Source organism: Channa argus, chromosome 20 (assembly GCF_033026475.1).
Source record: "Channa argus isolate prfri chromosome 20, Channa argus male v1.0, whole genome shotgun sequence".
Lineage (NCBI taxonomy): Eukaryota > Metazoa > Chordata > Actinopteri > Anabantiformes > Channidae > Channa > Channa argus.
The window spans coordinates 4139864-4155381 of NC_090216.1; the positions used below are offsets into that span (position 1 = coordinate 4139864).

Consider the following 15518-nt stretch of genomic DNA (forward strand, 5'->3'; position numbering starts at 1 on the left):
AATTAATTTAATATGTACAAACAGGAAATCATACTAAAACTCGGAATTATGTTTTAATACTCAGCTGAGTCCACGGATAAGGGAAGCAGTAACAAAACATGAAACCTGCGTTCGGTTAGAAAGAAAAAAAGGAAAACGTACAAATGACATTGTCAAGCATTCAGCTTTCACATTTGTTTTGGTTCAACATGCTTCCACATGGGGGAGACATGCTCCTCCCAATTCCAGCCCCCTTTCCTGTGTGGATGGAAGGGAAAAATGTAGAAAAATACATAAATATTTTGTCTTGGGTGAAGACTCGCATAAATTCAAGAGCTTTGATTAATTTAGGAAGAAAAAATAATCATGAGTAAGGAGACAGCAGGCAACAGGCGGACGGAAAGGGAACCAAAGAGTTATTTAAAGCAGTAGAAAAGCAGAACTCTGCAGCAAAGACGTGAAAAACTCCTCGCTCTGCAACACACAGCTGTTTGTCAACTGCTTTCCAGCCATGAATTGATCACTGCAGGAGTTAGTCTGAAAGCCAAACAAGGAGACAGAGTTGAGAAGAGAGAGACAGAAGAGGGATAAAAGCGGTAAACCTTGGCAGGAGGTGAGGAAAAGCAGTTGTGGGAGAGCAGAAACGAAGCGAGAGCGACAAAAGGAGGGGGAGTGAAGGAGTGAGGCTCCCCGTTCTGACAGCAAAGTGAGAGGGGAAACGGGAAGAGACGACACACCACGAAGAAAAGAGGAGTGATAAAGATTTGGGGTCGGCTGGACATGGGGCTTTGTGTTGTTCTCCTCATCTGTCTCACCCAGGCTGAGCTTGGTGGAGCCTGGGCTCAAGAGCGTGAAGGTAAGTGGGGAAGGCTCTCAGGTCTTCACATGCTTTCTAATACTGATCCATTTTTGACTGCTTTTCATCAGAATAGACAAACGACTGCAAGTGCAACAGCTAGCAGCAGACTGGACTCGGGGAAGGTTAAAGGCTTTCCTCAAATGACCTGAAGTGTTTGCAACAAACTCACGGAACAAGCATGTTTGAAAAAACCTTGAAAAAGCTTTTGCGCACTTTCTTCCATGGAATAGCGTATCTGTGTATGCGTGTGTGTGCAAAAGTAACAGGTCCCCTGACATTTTTCTGTGCTGCCCATAGGAAGCACATAAAAGACTGTGTGTGGGTCTGGATTTTCTTAGGTTGCCATTGCAAAACCTCTGCGTTTCTGACTTCAAAAGTGTCTGGTGTTCATTTGCTTGAGGAATATGCATGTGATCGTGGGATCGGACATCCTGCATTTTTAACAGCTCAAAATATTTGGGGTTAACCAGAAATTGCAATTATGACTTGTGTTTCTGATTCCACCAGGCCTTTGAGAAAAGTACAAAAAAAAAAAAGTCAATGAGAGCAGCAGCTGAGCCTGGAATACTTTTAGTTTTCTGTGTTTGCTTGGCCAGATCTCAATGTGCGTCGAATCACCTAAAACCCACTGTGCATCCCCTTTCCATGTATGCTGTGTAGTGCTCTGTCCGTCCCTGCATCTGCCTGAATGTGTGGATGTGCATGTATGTATTTTTGTTCTCCTTGGAGATGCATTATTTTTAGCCAGCCCCGTTCTTCCATTGCCACTCCTCCTCTGACAATCAGTGTTGCTCCAGTTTCTCTGGCCTCTCCTGTGGTCCCACTCCCTCTGATAAAGGGCCTAGCTCTGCAGAGGAAAACTCAACACACTGTGCACATACCGCAGAAACACACTCACCCTCACATAAGACAGAGTCCAGCAAAATGCCTGTGTGCATCTTCGCCTTAAATTCACTGAAAGCAAAACTTCATCCAGTTGTCAGAGTCTCCTTTGCACAGCAACTTGTCTATTTTGGGTCCTTTGCCCACAGCCTGAAAAACTTCCTCATAGTGCTTGCTCATACCAGAAAGTAGAACAGCTCCTAAATCATCTAAACAGGTGATGCACAAAGCTCGGAGGTGAAGTGAGGGAAATATATCTGCCCTATCCACTCTGCTTTCACGATTGACTGCAGACCGTGCCAAACCTCTATTGCAGAGCAGTTAATACTTCAGTAGAATTACACAGAATTGGTTGCATGGCCGTCTTCATGCTCTGAAGGCCCAGCACCATGAAGACCGCCAGCAACTATAGCATGGCAACCCCGGCCTTGCTCAAGATTTGTTTTCCCTTTCACTTTTTGGATGACACATACAGACTAGTGCCATCTGCTGGTATCAAGAGTTATTTCATCTCACGCAAGCGCAATGCCCATGTACCACCCGGACCATTGCCTGTCTTCTCAAAGGCAAACGTGACATGAGCCAAGAAAAACCTTTGTTGCCACTAGTTCTTTACTGTCAGTCTGGCAAACGTCCGCCTTGAAACTCTGGTCCACTCTAGCTAAAGCATCTCGGTGCTGCACGACGAGTCCATCATGTTACAAAGAAAGATCCCAGTTTACTACATGTGGCACAGTGAGCATGTCTGATTGTGCCAATCAGTCCAGACCACATTTTACATAGCTTTACCATATTAATAACAAAGAAGAACAGAGTCACGACAACAAACTGGAGAAGAAAACCACTCTACCAGCTTCCAACTAGAGGACATGCAAGGCTTTGTGTGTGCAGCTGCTAATTCCTATACAAATCGGTGAAACAGCAGATGCTGCCAGTTGTCAAGATTAATGTCTATGAGTAACACAAAGGCACCTCAGCTTATATTTAACACAACCACATAGATACAGATTTGCAGAGGTTTGCCAAAGACATGACAGTTTGGATCCAAAGCCATCAATAAATGAGTGTTTACCAAAATGTTTAATGAAGAGATTATTAGAGTTGGAATTAAGTGAACTACATAGAAAAGACTAAGAAGTGTTGCAGGGCTGCGAATATATCAAAACAAAAATCAAAAGAAAAGCTTTTTTTAACCACAAGTGATTAATAATTACATTCAAAGTCTCTCAAAATTTAAAGTCCATTCTCATTCTGATGAGTTTGAGATTAGATCAGTCAGGAGCTAGAGTCAATTCCTACGAAAACAATCTCCCGTTGTGAAGACCATTAATACTCAACACTGAAAAAACAGATAGTAACCCACATCTGGCCGAGCCCATCTGCAAACTGGAACAACTCCATGTCAGCTGTGATAAAAATGGAAAATCAGTACCAAATGTAAACACAAAACAGCTCCATGACACTTCATCTGCAACATCAAACATTTTTTAAACTCAGCTAAGCCGGACCCATTTGTACATATTTATCTAAACGCCACATTTTTCCATTTCTTTCCATGTCCTTATCAGTCCAGCTGTCAGCGTTTGTGATTGTGTGTTATGGTTACTGCTGTTCCTGTCAACGTGAGGTGCCAAATTACTTTCTCCCACGCCATACGCTGGTTTTAACATGGATCAGCCTTTTAAAACCGGAAAAAACAATAAAAGCACTCTGTTAAACTGCAATGACACATAGCAGTGATCTAGCACTACGATCACTGCTCCTCTTCTGATTCTTTTGCCAGACGACTCCATGTGTTTTGCTAATCCCCATCCTGGCACTAACAATGACTCTGATCACAACAGACACGTACAAATCGCTACAGGGTCAAGACTCTACCTGTACTGTTATCTCTCCTCTGTGGTGCTTGTACAGTGTGTAATTGTTCGTACTGTATCTGCCTCTGGAGCAAAGAGCTTTGCTTTTTATTCACCTTTGCAGGGCCCGTTGATCATTTTCTTCTCCTTTACACAATCGGGAAATGCTTCGTGCCTCTGGTGGATCTCCGTCTTTACTTCAAAGTATTGTGCTTTTACCCAGAAAGGGATTATTTTCAGAGGAAATGTATTTTTCATCCCTGGATTTCAATCCAATGGAACAGCCTGAAAGTCCATTAGCTTTCGTCTCAGTTGAGGAACATGGCTTGTGTTGCTGTCTAGTCTGTTGTCAACAGCTGTCTGGCTTTTAGAAGGTGTTTTCAAATGTGACCTATTGTCTTTCATAGATGATGATAGGAAACAGTTTGAACTTATTTCATCTAGCAAAATCAATAATTGAAAGAAGCCTGCAGTAATCCCACAGCTACTGTATGTTCACGGAAAAGCACAAAACAAGAGCAAGAGATCAGGGAAAATGGGAAAATGCTGCGTGGGAAATGGCAATGAAATGAATGAACACAATCTGTAAATCCATAGCACAGTGTATCAGGCTCAAAATGCCGCGTCCTAGTTCGATGTGACTCCAAACACCCACTAGATTTGTAGATGCTGCAATGCAGACCTATACGAGCAGGCCGATACAATGGAAACTACTGCCATGCAGGTGCAATAATCGCAAAACAACTGACAGCATTTGATATTCTTACAAAATAAGCCTTCGGGATGAGGGTTTTCATTTGCACTCAGGTCAACACTTCTGGCAGTGCTTGATATGTTGGATTAAACAGTAGGAAATCTGGAACTCTGTGGATGCAATGAGGGAAACTGACATCATCCTGGCAGTTACTGACGATACTTTAAATTAAGGGGACTGTCAGAATGATTTCCTTAGTTTTTACACTAATAAAATGAGCATCAGCTCTTACGGTGAAGCCACCTGCTATTGGCAGGCACATTTGACACATATGTCACTTGAGCGACTCGATTTTTGGGCCCTGTTTCAAAGTCAGCAGGATGTTTTTCCGCATCAGTTTGCACATTCCCATTGCGAACTACACATACACATGTCTGCCAGGCATGATACTACTGAGATCAGCATAACGCAAGTCTTCATGTAAAGCCGTTAAAACTCCTTTAGCCTCTTTTTGTTCAAAAACATTCAGAGTTATACTAGATTTGAGGAGTTCCAGGGCACAAAACAAGCTTATCACATATGAAGTTTGTAAAGCAAAGAGACCTATCAAGTTTAGAGATACTTCTTTACTAGTAAACTGTCTCCACTCCAAGTGTAGCTAACATACATTCTGTAATTACTAATGCTTAGTCCCTGATATGCCACTTGACGCCTCCTCAGCCGCTTATGATGGTCAAGATGAGTGCTGCTGATCTGACCCAATTGGAAACCTCTTGTTCTGAAGCGGTGAAAATAGCTTCAGCCACACTGTAATCAAACAAGATTCCTCATTAGAGCTACCTCCCCTGTGAATGAGACAACCTCTCTATGTCTCTTCCTGTCCCATTTTGTCTCTTAAATCTTTACTCCCCCTCTGTAGCATAGTATTTTCTCTAAGTAAATTCCCTTTAGGTTTTATGCAGGTACTGTTCCTGGGTGAGGTACAGCTTTTTGTATTTTGTGTCAGTCTGTGAGCTTTTTGGTAGCCAGATCTGGTTACTTTTGGACAGTCTTAATTCCAAGCTACCCCAAACTGCCGGCTGTAGCTTCATAATTACAATACAAACACAAACTTCACATAGATTTTCTTTTCTTCATATCATTTCTCCCTCAGCAAGGATGTCTTTTGACCACATGGAGCAGAACTGCACGGCATCTCGTTTCAATTCTGTCATTGTGATGTGCGCCTGCACAATATTCACAAGACGTGTGATTATCAAGTGAGGCAAATTAATGACGCTACAGGTAACGTTGACCAAAATAAAAGTTACTTTGTTGACGGTACTTCCATGGTTACTTGGCTTTATTACGTCATTTTACTTTACAATATTTTAAAAAATTTTATCCCAGTGCTGTGCATGGAAACGCGACAAAAGCTGCCCAATGTGTGAACCCACAGTCTGAGTTAGTCACCAGCTCTTCCTCATCTTACTTCCTTGGTGAGGCGTTCAAGGACAGTGCAGATTGTAGGTCAGTTGTGTTTCTACCACAAACATCACCCTAATGATTCTTCAGTTATCAGTTATTGGTAAATTCAGCTATTGAAGTCATCTAGTGTATGTCTCATCTATCAATATACAGCAATTTTCTTTTTAGATATTGTGCAGCACCAACAGCCAGGTTACTGTTTAAAATACAGCATTAATCTTGCGGGACAGGAAGGGAACTTCCTCGGCTGTTGCCGTTAAAAAAACAAAACACAAACACGTAATATTTGTTTCTTTATTTACTGAAAAACCTATAGTTTGTATCCACTTGATAGCCACTCACAGATTAAGAATTACTACAACAGGAACAATCTTTGACAAATGAAAACTCTCGTGCACAGTTCAAGGGACATCTCTTTGTTCCTAGATTCAATCCTCCTGGTTGTCTCTGCATGCATGGCCCCTCATATGACTGTTGACTCTTTTCAGTTACCATAATGCCTGTCTTGTTCTAGATGCACTGAGTCCAAATCCTCCCTGGACAGATGGGGAACTGTCCGCTTTTCAAACAACCAGGAGGGACCAGCAGACCCCACACAAACACAGAGAGGCTCGCAACACACGAGCTGAAGGAGGAGTCGATGTCAGCACCCTGCCAGACAACATCACCCAAATAGTGGTGAGCTACAACAACTTTGTTGAGCAAAACATTTGTGTCTTCCTTGATAATCCCTTTGATAAATAACTTCAATTTGTAAAATCAGGTGAATAATCTTGTAGTGTGTTAAATCAAGATGGCAGATTGTCAAGTAAGTAGACGTCCAATGGCAAAATGGGAATCGGAAGACAATGAAATTATATATTTAAACCTTCATAAAGCTGGAGATAGAGATAAAAATGTTTACGCATATAGAGATGCCAGTACCAACTGTGAAGACCATAATCTGGAAGTAGAAAAAATGTGGACTGTTCCAAGAAGTGGGAGACAAAGAAAAATAACTGAAAGAGGCAGTAGAAATCTAAGAGCATGTAAAAATCCCAAACAAACAACAGGGAAAATCATAAAAAAATGATATTGTTAACATGGTCACAAAATGTCAGCATCCCCTTCGCAACAATAAATCAGTTGAAATAATGTCCACATGGATAAATGAATAAAGTGAAACCAAAAGATTATTATATGTAGAGATGAGGGTTAAGTGAAGTTGACTATGAATATCTCACTGTGATAGTACTTTAGTAAAAGGTCAAACGAGGTCTTTGATACACTGCACGCTACATGAAACCATTGTCACTGGATGTCTGCCTGGTGAATTCAGTGTGTAATATTTCTCATCCATTATCTATATGATCTGTCTGTGCTTGTTTAAACACGTAAGACAGGTTTTAGTCATAGGTCAGAGTCTCTGTCACTTGATTCAGCCTCAGTAAAACTCCCCCTTTTTCATCTTTCCCTACAATTCAAATTGAAAACAGATGACCACCACGGGCTGCCAACTTACAGTGTTTGCTTAAGCGAGGTTGTTCATGTGTGCTGGTGAATGATTCCCTTGGACAAGATAACAAGTAGCCCTGTTGTACTGCTGCTGTTGCCTTTTTTGGGAGGTCTAATTCCAACTTCCGAGACCCTCCAACTCTTCTCCAAGAATCTCCTCAATAATGCAGTCAGCTGTGAGGGAAAAGTATATGATTGTTCCCATCTCCTCACCAAGCCCACACCCCCTTTAGAAAGCACAAGCTATGTGTCAGGCAGTGGAGATGAGGGGGGAAAAGTGGGTCACTTTCTGTAAATGGAGCAGCCAGAGTGTGCTGCATTTAACTGCTCCACTTTCTGAGCCCACACTAAACCCCAGAACCATTGCTCTATGTCACCTTGAACTGTGGCATACATTAATAATGCCATCAACACTGAAAAGCTGTAGAAAGACAAGGCCTGTGCTGCCAATGCAGTGTGTGCAACGTGTAAACAGCTCCCCCAAGTGGAACTGTAAGGACAGAAACAGAAAGACCCAAATCCCCAGATGTTCCCGTACAGAACTTCCCACATTACTCAAAGTCTTCTCCTCTGAGGCTTTGACTTGTGAGCAGACCAACTGAATGAAGAGTGTATCTTCTCAAGAGAACCTCAGTTATTTTCAAACCAAAGGGTCCTGTCAACCAGACTGGGAACCACTGTCCACATTAGCATCAACCCCAATCCTTTCTGATTTATCAACATTATCATCGTGTCGTGGCAAAAAAGCTGGTATATTATGATAATGATGATGAAACAATTCATCTATAAGCAAAAAATATATAGATTCTGTAGAGGAAACATATGTCAATGTGGGCATCTTCAAAAAGGGTTATAAAATTCCTTCTACTGTCCAAAGACATAATGAATAATTGTTGCAGCTAGTATCACACCTCCAAAATATGGTTTGGAAACCATGTATGCAGCCCCACAATCCAATACTGTGCCTCCATATGGTGCACAGAGGCTTTTCAACACAATATCTTGTGTAAAGGGACGTTTCCTTTCTACCGAACAGCAATTTAACAGGACATGCAGTTTAACTATTATCGAAGCATTAAAGTTATAAACATACGTCAGAAACTTTAGACAGTGACTAGACAGAGGAAACTCTTCTTTGTCTGGTGGATATGCCGATTTCTGTCGTGTTAATGTCACTCAGCCAGAAATCTTTCCTTGAGAAAGAAGTTCGATTCCTATGTTTCTTTGATATAGCTTCTTTAACTTAACTGGATTTCTAGAACTGATGGACCAAGCAACAAGAAGCATTTGCAAATAAGATTTTGATAACGTTCACCACAAATGTGAACGTAAATCTCCACTTTCCTGATGAGTGCCCTCTTTCTCACAGAAGGACTCCCACAGTTACTACAGATGGCAGATTTTTGGTCCAACAGACAGAGGGACTGAAGACTTGTGGGTAGATCTAAACACCCTGCACAAGAGCCAAGTCCGAATCCATGGCATACTGTCCAATGCACACCGACAGGCAGCGGTGAGAACACGCAAACACACGTGTGCATGCACACATAACCGTTTGATTTACCATCCAGCCATGTCTGCTTTTTTTGTCCACAGAGGGTGGCCCTTTCTTTTGATTTTCCTTTTTATGGTCACTACTTGAGACAAATTACCATAGCAACTGGAGGTAAGTTTCACTCTTCATTACTTGATATCATGACAGCACTCATCCGCTTTGATCATTCATAAGACAAAACGTCTGCCAGTGTGCTGAAGGACACTTTGTCCCTGGGGAAATATTCAGGGATACCAAGCTATAATAAATCTAATTAAATGTGAATTGTTTGATGATTTCAGGGGCTTATAAGACTTCCCATGTGTGTCCTACATTTTAACCCAAAGAAAATATGAATGCAGGACAGAGGGTTGTTTGTTTAAATTCATTTTCACGCACATGGTATTAATAGGCCTGACATTGGGCCTTTTTCTAAATCAAGCAATCATGGCTGATGTGAGTGACATGACTTTATGCCCCCTGATGAAATTGGACATTAGCGCACACTGCTACCATTTGAATATAACCCATATAAGCTCAAATGTTACAGGGGGTATAGATGATACTTTCTCTGACAGTCTAAGTTAGTCTAATGGACAAGCTTCTCATTTGAATTAGATACTACTTGGTCAGATAATAAGTAAACAGGATTAGAAATACAATTATATACTCATTTACTAAGATGTGGCATAAAGTATAATAATAATAATAATAATAATAATAATAATAATAATAATAATAATAATCTCTTCTACGCCCTATTAAGGGGTTAATAAAAAGTATAAAACCCTACAACATGCATTTGGGAGTAAAGCACAGTATTAGACAGTACTACTCAATGGTTCTTGAAGAGCACAATCCAAAGCTGTGAGAAATAATCATTTGTGCCTCGTCTCTGCCCCGCTCCCACCAGGGTTCATCTTCACAGGGGACATTACTCATCGAATGCTGACAGCAACACAGTACATAGCTCCCCTCATGGCCAACTTTGACCCCAGCTCTTCCAAAAACTCTACAGTGAAGTACTCTGATAATGGTGAGTGGGAGCCTGGTAAGTTAGTGGTGTTTAGGAGCTCCTGGTTATCTTTGACCAACTTCTGTGTCCTGTCCTGGCCAGGTAATCTATTTGTAGTGCAGTGGGACAAAGTGCGGCTAAAGGACCGAGAGAATGAAGGGGCTTTTACGTTCCAGGCAGCCCTCCACAAAAACGGAACAATTGTTTTCAACTATAGAGACGTGAGCTATAGCTACAAACTAAACTGTTTTCGTCATTAGAACCAATTCCCATCTGGCGCGTCATGTTTTACTTTTTCTTTTACAGATCCCTGTACCAGTGGAGAAAATGAATTCAGTTGAACATCCAGTGAAAGTGGGACTGTCTGATGCTTTCATGGCATTACTCCCGTCCTCACAGGTTTCAGGTCTGTTCTCGAAATGTAAAAAAAAAAAAAATAAAGTTAATAATTTTTAGATTTTAAGATGACTTCAAAACCTCAGGACTAACCGCTGCCATGTCCACAAACTCCTCAATAGTTCTTGAGACCAAAATATTCTATTTTTAAAAGAATACTTTCTCACAACTGACCACAGATAGCACCATAAGGAGTAATTTCTAAACTGTTTCAACAAAACATTTTTAATCCACCACAGGACACTAATACGTTTAGATTTCAAGTATAAAATGTTTGCTCAGTACATATCTTGATCAAATTTGTTAATTCAGAGATGTAAAGATCTGCTGTGTGTTTATGTTGGAAACAAAGGCTGGTCAAGAAGTAGTATAAAGTGCAAAGAGTAGAATTAGCCCATATTATCAGACACTCTTCACTTACTGTATCAGTTTAATCTGTTCATCAGTTTAATCAGTTTAACCTTCTACAACCCGACTGTGCAAGGAAGGTGGTGTTTATGTTGCCTGATTAGACATTTTTCTCAAGCCTGTGTCACTGTGTACAGACTGTGCTTAAGCAACATCTTCCTCACTCTCCTATCGTTATGTTGGACCTCTTAGTGTGGGACTATTTAAGGTAAATGCCCAGTAGTACACAGGCAGCTAATGCCCAACATCCTGTAGCTTTAGCCAACATCAAACCAAGCGCACCTAATCAGCCATAGTAACTTAAAACACATGTTTGGGAGTGAATGGACTTGGGAGTGTGTACTTATGGGAGGCACATTATAGTGTTTAACTGTTTTGGCATGAACGGAAATGAAAGAGTGGTACTCTAAAAATGTCTTTGTACGACTACAACCCCAATTCCCAAATAGTGGGGAAGATTTAAAAATACCATAAAATAAATACAGAATGCAATTATTTGCAAATCTCATCAACCCATATTTTTTTCACAATAGAACATAAACATGTCAGAGGTTTAAACTGAGAAATTTAACTATTTAATGGTTTCAATCATTTCGATCATTTAATCATTTTGAATTTGATGGCAGCAACACAATTTCAGAAAAATGGTACTCAACGTAAAATAGCAATGCTGAAAAGGACATAGAGGTTTTAGGGCAACATATGCTCCCATCCAGACAATGTCTCTTTCAGGGAGGGGCTTGGAATATTTCAGCAAGACAATGCTAAACCACAAACTGCATCACCACAACAGCATGGCTTCACAGGAGAAGAGTCCGGGTGCTGAACTTGCCTGTCTGCAGTCCAGAACTTTCCCCAATAGAAAACATTTTTTGCATGATACGCGAAAACTCAACCAACAAAAGGCACAGGACTGTTAAGCATCTAGAATCCTGCATGAGACAAGAATGGGACAACATTCCTCTCCTACAACTCCAGCAGCTGGTCTCCTCACTTCCCAGACTTGTGAATAAAATATGGATTGACGAGATTTGCAAATCCATGCAGTCAGTTTGTATTTATTTTACACACCTTCCCAACTCTTTTGGATTTGAGGTTGTACATATTAACATTTTAGCTTGTTAAAAGAAACTAATTACAATAACAAACACATGAAACTAACTGTGTTCATATGCATATGTTTGTGCTTTATCTCCTGGAAAAGCAGAGCAGCCTTTAAACCATGTGGCAGTTACACAAAGTTTGCAAAAATTCTAACATCTTGTATTTATCTTGAAGATGCAAAGCGACGTACTATCTATGAGTATCATCGTGTGGAGATCAACACCACAAAGATTTTTAGTGGATCTACTTTTGAGTTCACACCTCTGCCCAGTACGTATTGTTAACCTTTATATCACAGCGTTGCCTCATTATTCAATTCTCTAACTGCAAAACATTATCTATCTGATTTCTCCAGCTTGTCTTCAACACAAATCTTGTGATCTCTGCCTAACATCCAACTTGACAACCGGCTGTGGCTGGTGCAACACACTTCAACGGTAGACTGAAACTCTAAAGATTCATCTTGTATCAAAACCACAGTAAGTCTGGCCTTTTCTCACTTTGTTCTTACTGGCTTTTAGATGTTCTGACGGGATCGACCGGCATAGACAAGAGTGGTACGATTATAACTGCCCTGAAGAGGTGAGATCAATTTTTCACGTGTACAGCTGAGAAATGAGCCCATGTTCCATCGTTTCTTAAGTAATTGCTGTGGCTATGCGCTCAGGCTAAAGGCTCATGTGAAGACTATAACCCGGTACTACCTGAGGGATCTATGAGTGCCTTCAACCACTCTTCCCCTGGTCCAACACCTTCTTCAGCAGCACATGAAGAGCAGCCTGTCACTAGAGGTGAGTTTCTCTGAAGCAAGCATCTAGGAGGAAACAGAGAGCAAAGGTCTATCAGGAGAGGTTGATCTCACCTGTCTAGGTGGTTCAGTGTCTGTAGGTCACTGGACTGGAGCTTAGAGAAAATCTATTGTATTAAGACCCAAAAAAGAAACTTCTTTCCAGGTGCCTTAAGGTTAGCTGTCCACCTATATGTAACATTCCACTAACAATACCAGCAATCGCTGATTTCTTTCCTTTCAGATATACAGACAGGTTCTCCAAACCATAACGGGATGACGGAGAACACAGCCATCATAGCAGGTGTAGTGGCTGCCTTAGCTCTTCTTGTAGCTCTGACATTGCTGGCTGTCTACTACATCAACACACACCCTACGGTTGCTCCACCATTCTACCTCATGCAGGTAAGAAAACCCATTTCAGGCCTAACCCATCAAGGTTTGTGTCTATAGCGTGATGTTTGTTTGCTGCCGGGCCTTTGACAATCTGCTGTCTGTTGTTTGAAGCGACGCACCAATAACCACTGGCCCTCAATGAAGTTCCGCAACCAGGGCTGCCATTCCAGTTATGCTGAGGTTGAGCTCGGGGGCCATGAAAAGGAAGGTTTCATTGAAGCTGAGCAGTGCTGCTAAGCGACCTGGATTTGCAAAACTGAAGTCAGAAGAGGAAAGGACAATATCCAGATGACTGTAATGGCATTACAAGGGGATCATTATGAACCATCAGGCAGATCATGGACACAGGATGTTCCTACTCCAACACTGGCAGCTGACAAGTGTTTATTGTAACTGCACTTGTGGCTCTTGCCAGAACTCTCTGTGTCTCTTGCTGTTTGCTATTACACACAAGGGATTTGCAAATATTATCCCAGGGTTGGAGGAAGCCATCTGTACAGGAGCGATGAGATGCAAATATATAACTGTACAAAACCCATTATTGCAAGGGGATGTCAGGGAATGAATCAAAACTAGCCTTCATACTGCAAACCGATGTACCATTTTTGTTTTAATCCACTTTATGGAGTAGATTACAGTGGCACTCAGAGCTCAACACACAGCAAAAGCAAATCTTCAAAATGGACAAAACACAGGAAAACTGAGAAAAAATATGTTCACAAACTTGACAACACGCGGGTGGTCTTTGGAAAACTGATGCAGATAAAGAAAACATTGCTGAAACAACTAAATAATGAAACCTTGTTTGTTGTTTTTTTATTTGCACATTGTCTGTTTTATTGATGGTACTTTGTTCTATATGCTGTGCATTGTTTTACCAAATTGGTGAACATGTTTTATTGGTTTACTTGTGTGTTTTGTTTTTTTTTCCAGTTCCAATGTGTGGAGCTCTATGGGCCACTGTAGTTATTTTTGTTTCATGAAACTTCTATGCGAGCAAGGACTCATTCATAAAATGTTATATCTCTGTGGACTAAACTACAACAGATATTTAGATTAAGATGATCATCTCAGTCTTTTCTGGAAAATATTGTTCGGATGAATTGTAAAGAAATCAAAGTATGAGAGTTTTCCTTGGGCCTCTCTGTTTAAATTTCTTCTAATAAAAACTGCTGGTGACTGATAATAATTATGCTTCATCAGGAGTTGAAAACAAATTGCATAGAGCATTGTGGCCAATAGACCAGGTAAAATGTGAACAGGTGGTTCTGAGTAACCTAGATCATCTCTTGTAGTTTGTCTCCACATTAGTTTGATGTAAATAGGGGTTGTTTTGTTTGTTTATTATGCAGTGAAATAAAACAGATTCAAGACTTTGGCAGTGCAATCGAAATAGAAAAGGTATTGCATTACAAAAAACTGTTATGAAATCAGAAACTTTGCAATTAGTATTTGTTTTGTCTCAAATTCAAACAAAAACTGAAACTGATTGAAAACAGAACTATTAACATTTTAAACAAAGAAATGATTTAAAACATTTTTCTTAAACCTCTCGCCCAGTGACAGCTGGGATAGGTCCCAGCTCACCACAACCCTGAACTAGGTAAGCGGTTAAGATAATAGATGAATGGATGCACAATTAATCAAGACAATAATCAGCAGATTAGGCGCTAAAAAAATTGTAAAAAATTCACATGTCCTAATATAAAGATCTGTGGTAAGAAAAAGTACTCTCACTACTACTAATACTAATAATAGTGCTGCTGGAGTTAAGTGTATTTCCTTATACTGAGATTCACTTTGGGTAATTGGATCTTAAAACATTTAAATAATAAGTAATAATAAGAAAAATATTAACCATTTAATCTAAGCTGAATATGATTCGTTTCATACCAAAGTTACCAAATTGGTTCCTGGCTTAACCCTGTAAAGTGTGAGGGTCAGCAAGCTTACTGTCATATACTGTAATATCGAACCACATGTTGTCTGGTGTTGGACTTCTGCGATATGATTTAAGAATCTGAAGAACTGTGGCGTCTGCTAAGATGTGATGGCTGTTTTCACCGATTTTACTTTCACAGCACGAACGGAAACGCCTGCTCTCTAAAGGGACGAATGACCGTGCATAGCACTGCCACACGGCGGTGCTAAAGGAATTACATTCGCGGCAGAAAGCCCGGCGTCACGACACTTCCATGTAGCGTTTGTTTAGCTTCACCAAGTCACCGATAGAACACGTAACACGCGTATATGTTGACGTACGGTCGTGTTAAGTGTCTGTAACTAATACAGTGTGTTACGTTCACCCAGCAAACTTTTAAAAACAGTTTCCACATGACTATCAGTGAAAAAACAATCAGACAGCGAAAACGTGCCGTGACAGACCATTAAAAGACTCTCAAACAAACACCTTTGCTCGTATATGACTTACAGGTCAATGCCGGCACAGCAAAAGGCAACGCCGAGTTACTAACTCACGCGTTTGGACCTTAAATGGGCAACTGGAAAATGCTATGTGACGTCATCCTTACGTTACTGTGCCACGGTGGACTATACCACTCTGAAGAGCGGTGGGAATAGTTCAATTTTATATTTTATTTTTTAACATCATAACGGAAGCTTACTTTGAATTATATATACATCATAA

At 40.7% G+C, this 15518-nt stretch overlaps 1 protein-coding gene across 2 annotated transcripts; it reads left to right on the top strand.

Annotated features, from left to right (window-relative positions):
* Positions 1-250: 250 nt before the first annotated feature.
* LOC137105592 (plexin domain-containing protein 1-like) lies at positions 251-14247 on the top strand. Of its 2 annotated transcripts, none has more exons than XM_067487991.1 (13): positions 251-835; positions 6252-6415; positions 8604-8744; positions 8828-8897; positions 9679-9801; positions 9883-10001; positions 10087-10186; positions 11863-11958; positions 12044-12125; positions 12210-12270; positions 12356-12479; positions 12720-12880; positions 12983-14247. In XM_067487991.1, the coding sequence occupies exons 1-13, from the start codon at positions 760-762 to the stop codon at positions 13106-13108; spliced, it is 1443 nt and encodes a 480-aa protein (XP_067344092.1). In that variant the 5' UTR covers positions 251-759; the 3' UTR covers positions 13109-14247. The 2 variants fall into 2 exon arrangements, with proteins under 2 accessions (XP_067344092.1, XP_067344091.1); XM_067487990.1 differs by having other exon boundaries at positions 252-835; positions 8601-8744.
* The last annotated feature ends 1271 nt before the right edge of the window (positions 14248-15518 follow it).

Bases quoted from the DNA above. Each gene is read 5' to 3' on its own strand.
- LOC137105592 (XM_067487990.1), top strand. From the start codon at position 760: ATGGGGCTTTGTGTTGTTCTCCTCATCTGTCTCACCCAGGCTGAGCTT. The intron at 9,802-9,882 runs GTGAGTGGGAGC...TGTCCTGGCCAG, and splicing joins AGTGAAGTACTCTGATAATG to GTAATCTATTTGTAGTGCAG. The intron at 10,187-11,862 runs GTCTGTTCTCGA...TTTATCTTGAAG, and splicing joins CCCGTCCTCACAGGTTTCAG to ATGCAAAGCGACGTACTATC.